General features: G+C 39.5%; 1 protein-coding gene across 1 annotated transcript in view; it reads right to left on the minus strand.

Annotated features, from left to right (window-relative positions):
• Positions 1-21,085, minus strand: part of CDH13 (cadherin 13) — a gene marked incomplete at both ends in the record, with an annotated part of 462,319 nt that overhangs the window by 293,794 nt on the left and 147,440 nt on the right. The window contains one exon of the mRNA XM_080352001.1: positions 9,020-9,228. Within this exon, the coding sequence (XP_080208127.1) occupies positions 9,020-9,228 (209 nt within the window). The remainder of the gene's footprint in view (positions 1-9,019; positions 9,229-21,085) is intronic.

The raw sequence follows: 21,085 nt of genomic DNA on the forward strand, positions 1-21,085 counted from the left end.
AAATGTAGATTTTTATCCTGTGATGCTCCATTAAATGCTTAAGATGTGTGCTGAGATAGGTGTTACTATAATAACCATAATAAATGTTCTTTCAGGTTTGTGAAAACCAGCATGGAACTATTGGGGCAATCATTAGGGATGATTATTGATGCCTCTGATGGAGAGAAATGACTAAACTCTTACTCAGGCAATCACCTTTTCACGTGAACAATTTCTCCTATTTACGGCACTCTCTCTAAATCCACCCTGTTTCTGGAAGCTCATAGAAAAACTTATCATGTGAAAACATCAGCAATATTTTGTGTCTCTGACACAAAAAAAAAGAACCTTGACTTTCGTTTTGAACAGAATGTAATTTCATCTCTTGGAATTGTGTCCGTTCCTTAATAAATCTGAGTTAACACTGGTGAAACTGGGGCAGTTGTTCCACATTGACATTCCTGCATGTCAGATGAAAGAATAACCATGGAAGAAATGGACAACTTTTCCTCTGTACCAGGAGTCTCACAGGTTCTTCTAGTTTCTGTAACATCTCTTATTCATTACAGATTTGAGGAGATTAAGGATATCATGGCATTTTTAATATCATATAAAATCACCGTGTCGTTTTCCTAAACCCGTTACAGAAAAATGACTCTGTTCTTATCCTGATGTGAGAAAGTATTGTAAGTATCAACAATATATATATGCAAATACCTCTTTTTATAGATGTGCACAGACATGCACGCACAAATATTCTTTCCCTGTGTGCTTAATAGTCACACTTTAAGGATCTCACAGGATGAAAGCCACTTTATAAATGAAAGATATTACATATCCTATGAGACTTCTACTTATCCTTTATGATCTGGCCTAATATTCTACTAAATCATTCGTAGCCTGTTGCTTTTCCACTTATATCCTCATTTACTACAATGAATTTTAAAATTAAACCTTTTCCAAATGGTTCCTTTAAATGTTCCACACACCTCTGGCACAAATTTCCACACAATTCCATCAGTCTCTGGAGACTAACACATAGGATTGGCATAGTTTTCTGTCTCATCTGAATACTTTCAGACTGGACTCAGAACAATAATAACTTGGAAAAAAAAAAAGTCATCAATGCATGATGACTTATCACTCTTCCACAAAATTTAGTGGTTTTTTTTCTCTTTTAATGGGTAAAGGACAGCATCCTAGATCATAAAAATAAGATAATTAAATTCAAAACGTCTTCACACAACTCATCTAACATTCAAACTCTCATAAAAAATGTTTTAGGGCCAAGAGGTAAATACGTATTTTTTTGGCACTCTATGCCAAGGTGAATTTTAGTTCAGATAAAAGACTTCAACAATCTTTGAATAATTTCTCTCACTGAGTTTTATGGGAGTTTTGCCACTAAGTCATTTGGATGAAGTATAAGACCTAAGTGTGTTTTAAAACAAAACAGAATAAAATTGGTTGCATTCCAGCACTGCATTTGTTCCTGAGCTTCCAGAAAAACTTTAACTTTACACTAGAAGCACACCAAGAAATAGTGAAAATGTCCCATGGTTGATGCCTGTTACAGAATCACAGAATGTCATGGATTGGAAGGGACCTCGAAAGCCCATCCAGTCCAATCCCCCCACCGGAGCAGGAACACCCAGATGAGGTTACACAGGAAGGTGTCCAGGCGGGTTTGAATGTCTCCAGAGAAGGAGACTCCACAACCCCGCTGGGCAGCCTGTTCCAGTGTCTGTTACCCTCACTGGGAAGAAGTTTCTTCTCAAATTTAAGTGGAATCTCTTCTGTTCCAGTTTGAATCCATTACCCCTTGTCCTACCATTGGTTGTCATCAAGAAGAGCCTGGCTGCATCCTCCTGACACTCACCCTTTATATATTTGTAAACATTAATAAGGTCACCCCTCAGTCTCCTCTTCTCCAAGCTCAAGAGCCCCAGCTCCCTCAGCCTTTCCTCATAAGGGAGATGCTCCACTCCCTTGGATCATCTTTGTTGTCCTGCGCTGGACTGCAAGGAGAAGTAACTGAGAAGTTTAAATGCAGTTCAGCGCTGAAAGGTATTACAGTTTTAGATGTTTTTAATAAAATATGTTCAATTAGAATATATTTGCCTGTCATTTTTCATTACCCTGTTATAAGTTGGAATAATTAACAAGGTTCAAATTTGTTTGAAAAAATCATCTAATTTCACCTTTGAATAAATGTTAAACATATTCTATACTCAGTTCTGTTTGTTACTAAAAAGCACAAAGTCCCTTTTCCTGGATAAATTCATCCCTAGCTCACATAAAATCTGAATGTAGATTACTCATAGAGAAAAACACTGAACATTCACAGAAGCTAACACCTTCTTGTTTCACAGTCAATTATTCATATTTCCAGTCTCTAAGACCATTTTTCTTTCCTTAAATAATCAAGTGCTTCTCATTTACATGCCAAAGTTTCGCACTGAGGGAAATAGAAGGAAAGTTAACCCACACATTTGATCTAAGCATTTATACATAGAGTGAATAAACTTACAAGACACTTTGCCCCAAAAAAGGAACATTAAATTAATGAAAGCCACCAGTGGCTCGTGTTCTTTATAGTATTTACTCTAGTATTCAACACAATATGTAATTGTTGCTATGGCAACCACCACATCTCTTGGCACCATAATAATTCTCAGATAAATGGATCTTTGTCAGAGCAAAATCCAAAGCCAGGGTATATGAAATCTGTATTGCTTTGGTGTTGGGAATCTGCAGAGTTAAGTCAGGAGTATAAATTCAGCCTAGGCCTGAGGGAAAGCACAAGCCTATCAAGAGAGGTGAGGCTCTGCCGCAGAGCCCGGTAAAAGGGGGAGCATGACTATATATGAGAAATCATAACCGCTGTGCATCGCCGTGGGACTTGCGGGGTCATTCGGAAATGGTTCAGCAAAGAGGTACAGGAGTCACGTCCATACGGCACTGTCAGACAAAACTCCTGCTTTGGGGGTTTGATCTAAAGTCTGCTGGAATCTGATTATTTCAGCAGGTTCTGGATCAGGCTGGAGGATAAAAAGGATAAAAAGTAGGTGACTGGAATTTCTGTGGAAAATAGCTTATTTCAGTGGTTAAGGAGTTTTCTTATATAAAAGGAGATCTTTGTTGTTTCCCCAACATCAAGTGGTCTGCACAGAGGATTTTTATAAGAATATAGCCAAAAAGGCAACCAAATGATACCACAGAGTGACCCATTGAAGAGAACAAGCTCTTGCTTTCATTGACATTAATTAAGATGTATTCTGTGAAAGCTGCAATTTGCACTGCAGAGCTTAAAAACAAAAAAAATGCACCCTATCTCTGGTGGTTAAAGCAGGGAAAAGTCATTTACCAAAATACCATAAACACACAGGTATTAAATTCTAAAATCACTTACAACTCGGCTTTTTATGCATGAATTCCAAGTCAGTACGTGTCTGCAGTGTGATAACGAGCAAAAATAAAAGTAGTAATAACAAGTTAATCATTTAACGGCTAGTGGAAGAATGTTATTATGTTCGGCTTTCTGCCAAACTGAATGCAAACATGAGAAGATGAGTTCTCTTTTGTTTGCTCTTTAAGAAAAACCCATCTTCATATGCCTGAAAGACACTTTCATATCCAAAGGCAAAATATATCCACAGCTTTTCTGAAATAAATGGTATTCTATATACTGTTTTGATCAGGATAATAACTAAGTGTATCATAGATATTGATGACCCCCTGTGACTTACTGTTTTGTGCCTTAAATACAAAACATGATATGTTATTAATGCAGTACATTACTTTTTGCAGCAACTGCTATATGCATAACGTAATAATGTGAAAAACTTCTAGCCTGTTTGTAAATATCTCATATAAGAGGGCATCTTCCTACTTTAGCACAGTCATTTTCAGCTTTTTGAGAACTTTATTTTAAACTGAAAAAATGCTAATATACATTAATGGGAATGACTGCTTGCTATAGCAGAGAGGCTGATTCTTGATCTTATTTTTCCAAATAAATTATTGAACTGCCACGAAACTCAACTATTCATTTCCTTGTGTGAATGTTGTTTCTGTGAGAGAATCCCGATTCATAATAAGATTATCGATCCTTTATTATCTGTTCTAAGACAGAAAGCCATACACGTGGGATTTAAGGCTCTGGGCACTTTTTTATCTCTTATCAATAAAATTTGAAATCTCTGTACCGCAGGGATAAAACAGAGAATAAGATACAAACAAGAAATGCTAACGTTTAAATCGGAGGACCTTATTTCTGTTTGATACTTTAGGAGAGAAAGGCACAGACCTAAAGCAACTGGCACAAACATATACATCCAGGCAGTGACTTAGTAGGAAACAATTTAGATCTGCAAGACGGCTGGGGAAGCTTTCAGCCAGGCTGCCTCTCCTGTCCCTGCTATAATACATATAGCAGGGTACGGATGTTGGGGAAAGCAACGGTTTGACAAAGGGGAAAGTAGAAGCATCACATCTGAGTAGCCCCAGCTGTTACAAAGTGGACTGGACAGAGTAGCAGGACTAGAGCAACTTCATTTCTTTCAACCTGATCTACTGCTGGAGATGATTTTAAACTTTGTCTACAACACGCTGTCTCAGGGTGTGCTCCTCCCTCTTATCTCTTCTTTCATTCTCCTTTTCATTTTCCATCTAGTGCCTGAAAAGTGTCCTGAGGGTTTGACAGTTTCTATCTAATCACTTCATCCTTCTCTATGGAAGACTGCTGAGCACCATACAGTGAAGTTACTACCAGCCTGGAATTTCTGAATATCTGCCTGCCCTCTTATCTGCTTTGGTGCCAGACTCTTGATACCTCACTCCCCCTCCCCCTTCACCCTGTGTCTGTGATGCTGCAACAAAAATTCTAAATAACTCCCTTTGGTGTGGGAAAAGAAAAAAAGGCTGCATTTTGCCAGCACACACACAAAAAAAGGCAGAGAAATACTGTTTCCAAAGGTTTTCTTTTAGCTCCCAGTGTACTAAGGGTATATTCATTAAAACCAGCATTAGATTACCAAAGGGTAGAAGGACTAGCAGACAACTGTTTTATTACCCTTGGAGGACACGGTTCAATTCCCAGCTTGCTGCATTTTGCAACTCATAATCTGTTATAAGACTCTACAGAAGAGTTGCTATACTTTCTATCTTCCACAAACCAGACTCTTTACATTAATTAATTAATCTGCTAATGTCTGGTCAAATGCTCAGATGTGATGAAATTTTCAGCTTTTAGTTGTCCTACTATTTCCATAAAATAAAGCAGAGACCAAGCTCTGGATAAGACACAAGTTTAAAAAATAATTATTACACCACTTACTGGCTCAGTCAGTCTGTTTCCAAATACAACTTGCAAGTGATTTGTTTTTCCATTAGGGATCTGAACCTTAGCAACTCTGTGAATAATCCAGCACGAACTCAAAGTTCATTTTGGGAAACCTGGATGAATCAAAACATTTCCCTGCCTTTTTTTAACATCCTCAAGCACTCAAGTCCTGACCGTGTGAAGGAGCATTAAGCAAACATTGGGCAACGCTGACCATGAGCACAGATGTGGTACCCACCAGCACTACCCCATGGTGAATGCACATGAAGTTCATTTCTTTCATTTCATCACCCCGATTGCCTGAGGGTACAAGTGTGCACACACACATAACTATTAAAAACAGGACGCACTGTAATGTTAAAACCTTCCATAGGCCTATGGCAACTCTTCTGTGCACTTATATGCCATATGTCTCTCGAAAAAGGACAGAATGACAGTAGCTTTCTTGTGAATACTTCCCTCTGTCGAGACAGACAGAAATCAATGCGCCTAGCCAAAGCCATAGGAGGAAAGGAGCACTAACAGCAGGTTGTAGAAAGAAATCTAACTAATCTGATGTACAGATTTTTGCTCTCAATAGCATGTATACATATCAGTAGGTATAGACACTCATGGGTATTTTGCTGAAACATTCAGACATCTGGAAAAGGAGCAGTGCTATATATCTGCTTTTCTGCCATTAGACACTGCAAAAAAATCTGTGATCGGAGCACAACAGCGAAGTTGCCTGATGATGTTGAGGAACCATCTATATTCTCATATTGCCACCATGGCCACACATTGGTAGAAAGCTGCAGGCTCTGGCAGAAGAGTAGCAAAACCAGCCCTTCAGACTCCAAAAACAGAGTTAAATAGTAAGTGGTATTCTAACAGCCACTCACTAGACTATGGCGATGAAGTTAATCATATAGGACTGATCAGTGAGGCCAGCTGGAATCTTCCCACACATTCAGAAGGAAACAACTGCATCCCTCCATCACTAGAACACCAAAAGTGCTTCTGCATGCTCCAGATTGCACCTTTAAATATGGTTGGTAGCAATCACAGTTTCAGGAATAATGCTATCTCTTCCCAGGCTCAGGCTGCCAGTCAATACCTTAGAGATCACTGTTGTCAGTCATTTCCAAACATGTTGGGAATCTGCAATTAGGAACATTAACAATGGGATTTCACAGATGTAGGTTACATGCTTTCAGAAAAGAAACGGCAGTTGCTGGCAATGGGGAAATACTTAAGAACTACTTATCCCCTAATTAAACAAGGTACTGTACTCTAAGTACTGAATGCTACGCAGCGTTCTAGCATGTGCTCATCTTAACCCTACAGAATTATACTGAATTACTGAGGCTCCATCTGAGCATTTCTTAGCCAAGACTCCTTGCATAAACAGATGGAGCAGTTCTGCTGTTTCCATGCAGACACATTCAGACTGTAAAAGTACAGGATTAAGTTCAAATTTATCATAAAATCACTTTAGATAGGATGTTGTAATCTTTATATCCTTCTCAAGTATGACAAACAGAAAGACAGGACTGTCTGTGTTATGTTTAAAATAGGCAAACAATAGCCGAAATGGTTGGTTAAAAATCACTGATTTAACAGCTACAGAGTGCTGGCTGAGGCCAGAGTAGGACAGGCAGACCCAAAGATCTTATGCTTCCTCGATGAATGGGATGATCTTCACTAGATGGAATTCCCAGGACATATCAAATGTAACTCCCGATGGCATTGCAGACACCAAGGATCACCACATCAAAAGGGCAATCTTTTAGTTATGAGCTGAATATTAAAATCCATGAAGAAGTGATGAAGGCAGGTAGAGATGATGGTGACTGCTTTGAGGAGTCACCTATGAGGCAAGACTGGCAAGTGGCAGCGTATGCCAGACTTAGACTGGATTTCTCTATGAAGCAACACAAACTGGTTGGAACAGAATCCAGGAGTGGGGCCAACTTAGACTTGGCTGTTGAATGTAGTCTGGTGATAGATTTCAACACTAGTCTGAAAGTAATATTGCAAGAACATTTTGAGGGAAGGCTATCCAGAACCAAATAGGACATGAAGAGAAAAGGTCATTGACAAAGCTAGTCAGTGCAAATACACATCTTAATTTCTACTCATGAGGAAAGATTTCCCCTACGTCATTACTTCTATAGAATAGAAGCCCCTCAAAGACATTGAAGGGCTGCTTCTCTAAGAACACCAGAGTAAAACCTCAGAATATGATTCTCAGAGTCAGATCTTCACACATAAACCAATGCTCTGAAGTTTAACTCCAGACCTCCTGTCAGAGATGTCTCAGACTCCTCTGTGGTTTCAGCAATGTCTAACTGGAAAATGAGAATCCCCATTTTGAAACTGCTCCTAAGGTTTCAAAACCTGGAGTGAACACAAAACCGTTCGTTCTTGTGACTGCACCAGAATGAGCATGCCTTCCTAGTTCCAGACGTAGGACAACCAAGTGCCCAGATCTTTCAAGTGTAGTTTTCCTCCTCTGAATTTTTCCATGTGTGGACTTAAACCCACAGATTCACCATGTAAGAGACTCTCTCAAGTATGACCTTGTTAAAACTTTACTTTGTGAAGAAACAGAGTATTTAAATAAAATTAAATTCCATTCAAGTGTTCTGATAAGCTCTCTGCAGTTACACATTCTGGTACTTTCTCTCCTGCTGGCAATCTATATTCACATTGCATGCTGCTTAAAGTGCAGATCAAAACCTTCCCTCAGCCATGGACTTACAGAAGTTTGTTCAACCTTTCCCCTAAACCTATTTTTTATTTTATATGGAAGACTGAAGTTATACTAAGCTACTGTTGGAAACATAATGAAAATGCTGGCAGCTGAATACAAAAATAAGACAATAGATCAGACACTTTTATAATGGTTTCTTTATAATTCCTTGAAATTAAAGCTCTCTAAATACAGCAGGCTCAATTCTCTAGCAAGACACTGTCCTGCCTGCCTCTGTCCTACACGCCATGACACAGAACTGAAGTCAATCTCACATTTCCTTTTGTTACTTTCATGGGTGTAAAGTAACCAATTCAACCCATCTGTGAAGCACTTTTTCCCCCATAGCATGAGGTTAGTTTTACACTGAAATTCACAAGTAGAAAAGAAAGGACACAGCATTCAGTGGATAGAGCAGAATAAAAAGCAGTAGTGCATAGAAACAGAGTGCAAATATATGTTGCTATTTGTGTGTAGATGTTTACATAACTTAACACATAACAATATCAGATAAGCAAACCTATCTGAAAATTAAAATTCCAAAGGATAGCATTCATTCCCACATTCTTAGAAGTGGAGCAAATGTGAAGGTTCTGTGAATTCCAAATTACACATTTAGACTATGATTTTTCCATTTTCAGAAATGACCAAACTGTGTATGTGTGCAGCATAATGTACACCAGAAGAACCAGCCAATTTTGATACTTGGGCTCTTTCATTTGAATTAAATATTTATGAACGTTTAACATTCACACATGAAGATGTATTACATCTTTTGAAACCCAGAAAATTTGTATTTTAAATCAAACTAAGTGCTAAAACATTTCAGCAATATCTGGAATAAATATTGATTTTGATCTCTCTGCTAACAGATTAAAATTTCTTATGGTCATAGGTGGCACAAGTAGGTATCAAGCAGCATCTCCTTGGCACTGTCTTCTAATCCTTTGTATTTATCTTACCTTTAATGCACCACGTTTTTCATTTGCTCCAATAATCAAAATTTCTGCCATATCCTCAGCATGCTCGGACCGCGCATGGACAAACAAGGCTCTGCCAACTTCTGACACATTCTTTAGTGCAACTAAAGACCCGTCGTGTTCCACCTTGAAGTCTGGGTTAGAAACTTCAAAGTTCAATTTGTTATTCCCCTTGCAGTCATCAAATTCCACTGTGGGGGAAAAAGAAGAAAGAAAAAACACAATTATAAATATGCGCTTTGGAACATAGACTTCAAACATCTCTATGTTATTGGCTTATCTACATATCTCAGGAAGAACTATCTTATAATCTAAAGGGAAAAAGTTTACAAGTAGTTTTATATTTGTGTGACTATAATTCACAGACAAATCTTATGAACATGTGCTTTCAGAAGGATGAAGAGATTCTGACCATGCTAACTGGGGATGTAGGTAATAAATTAAATACTTTGAACATAAACATTTTGTGATCACTCAAGTCAAATGCACAAAATTAACATGTAGTTCTACAAATTGTGCAGTAGCAATAGAGACCTTATTATCTTCCCTGTCATAAGCCTGATCTCTAAAGACTTTTCTGCTGGCAAAGTGGTTTCAGATATCCAGTAAACCTTTATGCTTGGAACCGGTTGTTTACAGAATATTCAACCTCATAGTCTATTGCAAAAGTGCTACATAATAGAAAGCCCAGACTATAATGTTTCTTAGTAACTAGCAGGATTGCGCTATAGTCCATGAGCTGCGCTACCTGTATAGCTAAGGATTATGAGAAATGTTAACTAAATAGTAGCTGTCAATTACCCTGTTTCACTTTACATGGGAGATTTAAAATATTTAGGAAGGATGGGACAAAGACAAAAATGTCTGTGAAGTACAAAGGTTTGAGACTTTGCCTCAAGTTCCTTCTCTGAGTCCAACAGATTCACTTTGCACAAAATACTGGAAAAAAAAATTAGTGATGTAACTACCAGCTATATGATTAAGAGGCCTTCACCACAAACTTGTAATTGCTAAGTAAATTTTTCAGGTTTTGACATCTCTGAACAATATATTTTCATGTGGGTTTTTTTTTGCCAACAATCTGTGCTATATTCTCTACCTGCTCCTTGAGTTACTGCTGCTGTAGGCTTTTCACTTATCTTCATGTTCTCACTATTTTGATTTTACATTTCATTTCTACTGGATCTTTAAAAAATGCATTAAACTTTCAGAAATGGATACAGACAGGGACACATGCTGCAGAAGATCAAAGACAATCAAGTTTTACTGAAAATAGAGCACTTTGCATAATCGACTTGTTGTATTTGGTCATTGTTTTTAAAGGAAAAAAAAAAATATCTCAGATTCTCTCACAGCCTGACCCATACCTAAGCTTTTCCTGACTATGTAATACCTATAACTGGTCTTAAAACACAGACAGAATCTCATAGTTGATGGCCAAACAACACTTCCAGGAAGTTACACAGCAATCCTCATCTATTTCCAGCCGTACCAACTTGAAGCCAGGACTGCCAGAGGACCTTGTGGAGGTCCCTCCTCTCTGGACATGCACCAGGACTGAATGCCAGAGTAGAACCATTGCAGGGAAGAACTGTTGGTGGTTCCAGAATTTGAATACAGCTTCATTTTATGACGAATACGGATGAGAGAGGTTAAATTAAAAATTAACCCATAGCAAAAATCTCAAATGCCCAAACTTCAGAATAAGACATAGAATACAAGACACTTCATGTCAAATGGACAGTGGGAGGTTGACCCTGGGCTGTGTCCAGACACCCACCCAGCTGCTCTCTCTGCTCTGCTGCAAGAGGACAGAAGGAGAAAATAAGAAGAAAAAGCTCCTGGGTCAAGATAAAGACAGGGCCCCTGCAGGGCCCGCACGGTAGCAAAGGCATCAGGAACCTGAGGTGGGATTTTTAAAGAACAGACTTGGGATCCCGTGAATTCTCTTATTGAGAAGAGTTCAAATTCAATCGTCACCACAGTCTCTTGCATAAAATACACTGGCACCTAAAGGATCTGCTTCTGCACAAGCTGATGACCATCATAGGCCAAACAGAACCGACTTGGGGAAAATTAATTTAATCAACTGCCAATTAAAATAGATTTGGATGGTGAGAAAATGATAGATTTAAAGCCACACCTTAACAATCCTGCGCCTACTTTTCCTCAGGCTCAGCCTTCCCGGAAAGGGCTGTCGGGCATTGGAACAGGCTGCTCAGGGCAGTGGTGGAGCCACCATCCCTGGAGGGGTTTAAAAGGTTCTTAGGCACATGGTTTAGCGCCAGAGTTAGGCTATGGTTAGAGGGTCTTTTCCAACTTAAATTATTCTATGATTCTACCTCTTGCATGGAGTCCTTCAGGGGCTGCAGGGAACCCCTGTCACAGCAACTGCAGCTCTCGCTCTTCTTCATTCTTTCCTGCCTCTTTCCTTCTCTTCCACCATGAAGGAGAAGGAGGAGAACCACCATGGGGTTCACCCCGCTCTCTCACACCTTTGCCCCTCACTCCTGGGCAGCATTTTGCCCCTTTTTTCAAACACGCGTCCACAGAGACTCCACCAGCCTCGCTGATGGGCTCAGCTGTGGAACCGCCTAGAACCACCTAGAACCGGTTGGAACCGGCTCTGTCCAGCAGGGCAGCCCCGCCCCTCCTCACGGGAACCTGCAGCGCCCCCTGCAGGGCCCACACAGTAGCAAAGGCATCAGGAACCTGAGGTGGGATTTTAAAAGAACAAACTTGGGATCCCGTGAATTCTCTTACTGAGAAAAGTCCAAATTCAATCGTCACCACAGTCTCTTGCATAAAATACACTGGGCACCTAAAGGATCTGCTTCTGCACAAGTTTTAGGTTTGCTCACATATTTTTAACTAAAAGCTGTTCCCGTTTCCTCTGCTTTACTTGAGGGCAAGCGGACGATCCTTGGACTCTCAATGGGATAACAATCCAGAATTTCTTCAGCCCATTTGCCATCTCAATGAATTTTGCTGAAAGCAAGAGCGATTATAAATAAAAAAGAAACCAAAAACTCTTTCCCCTTAGACACTCCAGCCCCTCCAGACAAACCTATCTCGGTCTGTCACGTCACAAAGTCTTACATTGCACTAGAAGGAGGGGATGAAAGACAGAATTTGGGAGCAGTAGCAGCTTAAAACACTTTGGCAGTGGTCAGACTCTGCTGGTGTCCACGCTGAGGGCAGGAACTGCTCCCAGAAATGGTCTTGCACTCACGGTAGGATTTTGATGGAAGGTTCTCAGTTAGCAAGGTTTCCCCGGTATAAAACCACTGTTGCAATTTATGCTGGTAATAATATGGCAGGCATTTTAACAGATTCACTGCAATCTCCTAAAGCTATCAACCCACAAAAAAGACAAAATTTCCCTGTCACCACAAATGTGGGAAGTTGAAATTCTCTCTACTAAACACCACATAAATTGCAGCCTTGATGAATTATGAGTGGTTTCTCTTTTAACTTATTATTTTCCTTACTTATTAAAAAAAAAAAAAAAAAAAAAGGCAAAACAAAACCCACAACAACACACAAACAAAACACAGGGTCTTAGGACCTTGCTATATTGAATACATATGTCCTTCTGACAGACAAAATCTGCTGGTGATCTACTGACTGTTAATAGCTTACAAAATTTGGCATCACTCTCTGAGAAATTAATTTCAGGAGTGGAAAAAAAAAAATTAAAACCCTAACTATGACTATCACTTAAAAACACGAGTTAATGGTTCAGACCTATAGCATCATCCAAACACTACACGTCACAGTCAAGATGGGCCACAATGTGTTGTGCTTCAAAAAGAAGGGAGAGGCTGGCTGGTTTTACCTCTCCCACCTTGCTGCTCAGCATTCACAAACATTCACCCACCTGCGGGCACTGCAGAAATTCAAGACCACCTGCAGATTCAACACACGGAATCAGGAGATCTATATTCTGTATTCCTTTGCAGTTATGAATTTGACACTTTTAGACCTTTTATATTTTGCTCAATCCCTTGACCTTGCTTTATGAAACCCTGCAACTTTTCCAACAAGGGCAGAAGCAGAGTTGTTTGAAAGTGGGAAACTGTTTCTTACCATATCTCATCCAAAAGCAGTGATGTTTTCAATTCCCAGTTCTGCCACAGAAACAAGAGTATTTGAAGAGGTTAATAGCAAAGACAGGGAAAGAAAATGAAAAGGCTCTGGGAAGTACTGATATGTAGGAGAGAAATTAGAAGTGAGTGGAAGAAGATGAAGAGATCATAAGGATAGGAAACACTAAACATTACTTGGACCAAGGGCCAGCAGAGATGAAGCTGAAGCCAGTTATTAAAAGAGTTGAAGAGAACCATAGCCTTAGATAAAATTCCTAGTCTGAAGTTAGGAGCAAACGCCAACTTTATCAGAATGATGTTGCCTCCTGGGCTGGGATGACCAGGGAACATCACACGAGATTGCACTGTCTTCTCAGTCATTCTCATGATGGCCCTCACTTGGAACATTTGCTTCCTCAAATTCACGTGTCAAGTTTCAAGAAGAAGATACCGATGTCTCTTTTCAGAAATAAAACATCCCATTATAGAGAGTTCTTCCAATAAGATATTTTCAGATTAATATTTAAACAATCCCCAGATACCAAAAAAATATCTAAAAGTAGTTACCCAAATATATGCCAGTCGGATGGATAGCCCATGCTCTAAGGAGACTGCCAAGGTTCATGGAGAGAGGAGACCAAACCATCTGGCAGTCTGCCTAACATGAAAAGGTGGTCTCCCAACACCTAACACTTCATTGCCTGGCAACCATGATGACATATGATCCTTGTGATGTATGATGATGTTTATGATGTTCATGCACTTGTCGCAGAGCTGAGGAGTGAGGAAAGCCATGAGACTGACATTTTCATACTGCCCAAGTATGCTCTAAAAGATGGAACAAATGGCAGCCTGATGAGAGTGATTACACACACTAAAATCTCCCATGTCCTCCTGCACACTCACTTTGTGTTAGGTCTTAAGGAGTTTAACTAGATTGTAAGCATTTCGAGTAAAGATCACTTGTTTGCTCTGTGTCTGTACAGCACTTGCAGCAAAATGATTCATGTTTGGTACTCAAGGTGCTACAAAAATGCAAAAATTAACAATAGTGACTGTTCAGCTATAGCCCTAAATTAAAATTTTGGTAATGCTATACCAGACATGACTAGTGCTTTTGTCTCATTGTGAAGAACTCAATGGGCAATTAAAACAATGATCTAATATTTATTTACATGAAGGCGGAGTTCTTTATTTATTGATGCATATATGACTCTTTTGATGTTCCTAGTCATGCTCCAGCTGCCAAATGAACATCTTTATTGTGCTTAATATGCCATATGGTATGAGACAGGCTCCAAAACTCCATGCAAGCCAAAATGAAGATGCTGCCAAGCATCTCCCAATGAAAAACAACATGCATGTCACTCATCGCTCTCTGTTCATTTCTCTGCCTTCTATATTAGACATTTACTCCTTTCTGTAAGAAAGCTCATTCACATATGACTTGTACAGAATTTTTGTGTCCACCAACAAATATTCATTATTAGTAATACCTGCATGCATCTCAAGGCTTTAATCACTAACTTTGAGCTTATCATCAAAGGACCTGTTTGAAAAGGGATTCTTGTGCAGGATCCCAAGTCCCTTACTGTAATGATGGGAAACTGAAGTTGTGATTGGAAATATTACCCTTTACAGATCTCAGCAAGAAATCTCAAGTTTCTGGAATTGAACATTTCAATGCATCCCATTCTGACTGTTTTGATATGCCACATATGCAAGGTTTCTACACAACTGTGATATTTATGATAATGAACCACAGATGTTTTAAAGAATACCATTTCAAAACATTGAAAGGTTAGCAGTTGGATTTCTTGCAGACTATATAAAGAGAAAAGAAGCCAAAATAGATTTCTTGTATTGAAAAGAACATTAGGCTGATATATTCCTCTTCCAAACAATTTTTTTCCAAGTTTAATTCTTTGAAGTTTAATTTGTTTTGAACAGAAATACAGAATCCATAATGTTCTGACAAAAATCTCTACAGAGGTATTCTGAATAATTAAATATACATATTTATAAACACACAGAAAATTACTCTTTTTGTCTCATATACAGGTATTTTTATGTTAGGTAATGACAGCCAGCAACAAAATGGCCTCTGAGATGAAATTTCACACTGAAAATTCAAACCAAACACACACACAGACTTAATTACTCCATCAGTGAAGGTTAGGATCCTTTTTGTACATACAACCAACCCTTGTTCAAATGAGTGGGAATTACAGCATCAAGCTAATATTATCCCATGTATTTTTTCTTATCCTTGTTAAGAAGTAACATCAGATCATGTTAGTACCGTGAAACAGAAGCTGTACCTGTGAGAGGTCTACAGATGCAAGATAAGTATATTACATCTGCACAAAGACAACTTTCCAGCCCAGAAGGGATCCCCAACTCTGCTAAAAGTCCTCCCTGCTCAACAACATTAGCAAACACAGAAGTTAAACAGAACCTGGCAAAGCTGAGCTTCATTAACTACAAAAAGTGGTGGTTGAAGTAAATGGAAATGCTTCCTAGTGCTGTTGTTGTATATAAAAATCCATAAAGTACCATGATCTAGTGAAGCTCTTTTTAGCAATAAACACTGATGCTGAATGAAAACTGCAGGTGAGTGTCAAAGGAGATGGTAACAGGTCACCACATGACAGTGTCGGTCACACTGTTTAATGCCTGACTCTGGTGTCACAGTAGCCCAGCACAAACTAATAGAAGTGCAAAGTGTTACGAGAGTTCAAGAGATAAATTATCTTATTGATGTGGAGAGGATGAAATCCACCAGGAACCAACACATCTGGACAACGTAAATCCATCCAAGAACAAAAGAAGAAACTGTCACAACAGCTAATGACAAAGGCAGCTGAGCAACAAAAGAAATCCTACTTTTCAAGCCACCAGTATCATCAATTAGGAGAAGCAGCTTCTCTCCTTTCCTTTAAGATACCTTCAAATACATCTCTGGAAGATGGGTTCTTGGCAAGGAGCCCACAGCTTGTTTATTTCTGCTGTTTTTCTGCAAGAATACCTGAACACCAGAAAGGAAAAGAATAGAAAGAGAACAATGCTGCCCCATGACACTTTTGGGGGCAGACTGAAGTCCAGACAAGACACCATCAACAGTTAAGTCATACAGGTTGTTCCTTAAGATATGAAGTTCTCATTATTTCATATCTAAAACTGCTCTAGAAAGAATGGATTAGGGATTCTGAAAAGCTGCAAGTGTGACTAAAATATTTCTTTACACAAAAAAAATCTTATCGAATATCTAAGAAAATGAATAAAATGAGTTTTATTAAAATCTTTCTGGAAGATTTTTTTTTAAACAGTTTAATGATAAATTCCAGCTCTGCAGCACAATTGCTACAGAATGATTTTTTTCTTTTTAAATAGCCAACAAGCAATAGTAGGTTATTATCTCCCACTGTATGTTTATTACTCTCTTGTATCTATATAATTTCTTTACATGCCCCTGAAGTAAGTTATGATGACAACTTATTTAGCATCCAGTTAGTCAAAGACTGAGGAAAAACAAGCAACAGTACAATGTTCATTCAAATATAATGAGAATTACTTAATACAAATACACGTTTGTAATCAACTTATTTAGAAGAAAAAGTACAAAACAACAGACTTTCTCCTTGCACACATTTAATAGTGTCTACAAAACCAAACTGATTACCTAAACCGGCAAACATCCTCAAGCAATTTGTGTGTGAATTCCAGATTTGTGGATAGCCCCGTTAAAAATGCAAAAATTAGGCCAACAGTTCATCTAGTGGGCACGAGGGTGTATGTATTTGCCCTTCAGAGAACAACCCTTCCCACCGTATAAATGGTACCTATTAATAGTCAGTTTTTTCCTGTGCTGTCAAAATGCATAGCAAGAACACATCATCAATAGGAGATAAGCTTCCCATAGATGACGAAAGAGAAGGGATTTCACCCAGAAACCTGCTGCAGCCAATAAATGTAAGACATTTTCACTGGAAGAATCACATAGGTCCCTCTCCTGCATTACCTGGCTACCACCAATAGTCCTAGCGGAGCTCAAAGAATCACTGTTATAACAATTTGGAACTCTGAGCCATAAGCAAGACTAGACTGAAGGCTCCCTCCACCCTTGTGTGACAGGTATGATGTGGGATTCCACAAGTGAATCCCTTCCCACTGGAGATCCACATTAGCAATATTTGCTCTCTTCTCCTCGCCTTCTGCTCTACCTAGCAACTTATCCTTGGTGCCATCTCAAGGCGTATCAAGGATAAGAGGGTCATTAGGGGCAGTCAACATGGCTTCACCAAGGGGAAGTTGTGCTTGACCAACCTCATAGCCTTTTATGAGGACATAATGAGGTGTATAGATGATGGCAGAGTGGTGGATGTGATCTACCTTGACTTCAGTAAGGCATTTGACACAGTCTCCCACAGCATCCTCACAGCTAAACTGAGGGAGTGTGGTCTGGACGATTGGGTAGTAAGGTGGACTGCAAACTGGCTGAAGGGAAGAAGCCAGAGAGTTGTGGTCAATAGTCCCGTTGGAGGCCAGTATCTAGTGCAGTGCCTCAGGGGCCAGTACTGGGGCCGGTATTATTCAATATATTCATCAATGATTTGGACGAGGGAATAGAGTGCACTATCAGCAAGTTTGCTGATGACACCAAGCTGGGAGGAGAGGCTGACACGCCAGAGGCTGTGCTGCCATTCAGAGACCTGGACAGGCTGGAGAGTTGGGCAGGGAAAAATTTAATGAAATATAATAAGGGCAAGTGTAGAGTCTTGCATCTGGGCAGGAACAACCCCAGGTTCCAGTATAAATTGGGGAATGACTTGTTAGAAAACAGCACAGGGTAAGGGACCTGGGGGTCCTGGTAACAGCAGGATGACCATGAGCCAGCACTGGGCCCTTGTGGCCAGGAAGGCCAATGGCATCCTGGAGTGGATTAGAAGGGGGGTGGTTAGAGGTCCAGAGAGGTTCTCCTGCCCCTCTGCTCTGCCCTGGTGAGACCACACCTGGAATATTGTGTCCAGTTCCAGGCCCCTCAGTTCCAGAAGGACAGGGAACTGCTGGAGAGAGTCCAGCGCAGGGCAACAAATATGATTAAGGGAGTGAAGCATCTCCCGTGTGAGGAAAGGCTGAGGGAGCTGGGTCTCTTTAGCTTGGAGGAGACTAAGGGGTGACCTTATTAATGTTACAAATATATTATATATATAAAGGGAGAGTGTCACGAGGATGAAGCCAGGCTCTTCTTGGTGACAACCAATGGTAGGACAAGGGGTAACTGGAACACAAGAGATTCCACTTAAATTTGAGAAGAAACTTCTTTTCAGTAAGGGTGACAGAACACTGGAACAGGCTGCCCAGGGAGGTTGTGGAGTCTCCGACTCTGGAGACATTCAAAACCTGCCTGCACACCTTCCTGTGTAGCCTCATCTGGGTGTTCCTGCTCCAGCAGGGGGACTGGACTAGATGATCTATTGAGGTCCCTTCCAATCCATGACATTCTGTGATTCTGTAACACTCTATTCTGGCATATTTTTACATCTCACCAAGTCTGCCTCTCCTCTCTTTGGCTAGATATGAGAACGGCATCAGGTACCCTGAGCTGGAGCTGAACAACCCTGCCCCTGCCCTAAAACCAAAAGCATCACAGCTTTTATCAGCCCAGCACTCAAATAAAATGTATTAGCCCTGCATCACTGGGTTTGCTGTTTGGGATTCCAGTGAGAAGTTTCACAGAGCACTATGTGAAAAAATAGCTCCATTAGCACCAGATAAGGATTCCTGCCTTTTTCAGGACAGGTATGTTGCTGCTTCCTCTTGCTTTTTCCACCATGCTCCCTCTTTCCTTTCTCCTAGAAAGAAAGATCCCTTAATGGCATCTCATCATCTTCAACAAATTTATTCTACCAACTGGGTTCCATTAGCAGTCTCTGTCTGCTTGAAATGATGGGAAAATACAAACAATACAATCTAAACTGAAGGCTTTCCCTCCTCCCCACAGCAGACTTCACCAGTTCACATTACATGATACCTTCACACATCCTTTTGTTGTCTGTTGTCTCATTGAGGGCAAAAACCTAATCAAGTGGAAGGAGTTGTAATGAGTTGTTCTCAACTGGAAGTTATCTTGGCTGATTCATTACAATGTAGACATGTTATTGACTGATCTCCTAGGTCAGTGGCTGCATTATAAGGCACAGTAATACTAGAGCTTGTGCTCTAAGCCCTAGAGAAAAATTACTATTTCGACAAAAATATTATGTCAGTGAGTGTGTCTGAAGAAAAACATAAAAATCAAAACTTCAGATGTTTTATCACAGTCATTGATCTTCTGAGCAAAACACACAGTTCAGTTAAAACGGAGCTGTTGTCTCTTCGTAAATGCAGAGGACACTTAAACTGATACTATATTTGTGGAGCTACAGTCTCAAAGGAACTGTCACAGCTGTGGAGGAACATGACATTTCACTATTAACACTGTGTTGATTCTGAATATTCCAAATGGCCTCAAACCCAGAAGAAAAGACTTTTTAACTTGGTTAGCTTCAGTGAAAGGGTTCCCCATTTCAATGCAAATTATCTATATTGTTCCATGTTAGCAGATTTACATAATATTTTCCTAAGAACCCTAGGAGAACACAAGATGAAATTAACTTTAGATTCTTACAAAAACTTCACTGGCTGAGTCCAAGACACAAGCAGACAGAATCAAAGACATTCAAAGGTATTCAATATGTTGTGCCTCTGCAAATTGCTGTGAGAGGTTTGTCAATATGAAATTAATTGTATCCTACAGTGGAGGAAGATGGGACAGAAGTCGGAGTTTGTACAAGAATTCCCAGTGGGATATAACAGATAGTTTCCTCTGAGTGCTGGCCAAATAAAGCATCAAGAGGCAGTATAGCACTGACCATGAGTTTTCTTGATTTCTGCACAAGCACACACCCGATCTTTGAGAAGTCACCCTGCGTGCTATCCAAACTAGATTTCTTGATATATGTAATTTGTTGAAAACTAATCAGTTGAGGTTGTATTCAGTAGAAGAAAAAGTGTCCCAGGAGATTTAACTATGTAAATAATTTGCTGCCAGCAGATGCCAAAAAGTAACAACAGGTAATCACTCAGAGGAAATAACTACAGTGCAACCAGCACAGAAAGTACCTTATTTACACCAGGATGTTTTTAAATGTGTCCAAAGCCACAAATTTATTTAATAAGGGTTTTCCATTAACTAGACAATTAGCCGCAGGTCATGGGGACTTTTTCCCTCAAGTTCACAATTAAAACTGTTTGTCTTCAAGGTTGGTTTTTTATAATTACAGTGATCTGTCATTTCTTAATGTGATCTGTCATAAGTTCCACTTTCTCTCTGCCTTTTTTTTTTTTAATGGCACAAGCTTCTGTCTACATTCAACTGAGACCAGTTTTCTACAAGTCTCAAGTTAATTTACTTGAAATTTTGATATACTACTAGATGAACTGAAGATTCACTAAATTACACACACATTTACATTTGCCTGAAGTTTGAGCCAGTAATAAGAAAGCTTACTGAAAGACAGAAATTAAATATCATGTCTCACTGGAGGAATGAAAGCTTTGACCACTCTTTCAAGTGGGAACTACAAATAAAAATGATTTGAGAATGGAAGAAGAAATTACTATCCTAAAAATATATCTTTTGTCCTATACCAAATCCATGGCAGCCACTCACACCTTTATACACTTGCTTTTTTAAGAGATGGGATAAAAATATTGCTTGACATATGTCTCTTGCTCTGGCAGTACATTCAGACAAGAAGCCAAAGTGCAGGATCTTTTCATTAAATAGGCTATTCGTACCAAGTGCTTTTTACACATTACCCACAGATATTGTGCGGAGGCAATATTGCCTCTATCTTCTCAATCTTGGGTCTTGGTTTCATCTTCTGTGTGAAATTACAACTAATCTGTAATTCAA

Source organism: Nesoenas mayeri, assembly GCF_963082525.1.
Source record: "Nesoenas mayeri genome assembly, chromosome: 12".
In the NCBI taxonomy this organism is placed as follows: Eukaryota; Metazoa; Chordata; class Aves; order Columbiformes; family Columbidae; genus Nesoenas; species Nesoenas mayeri.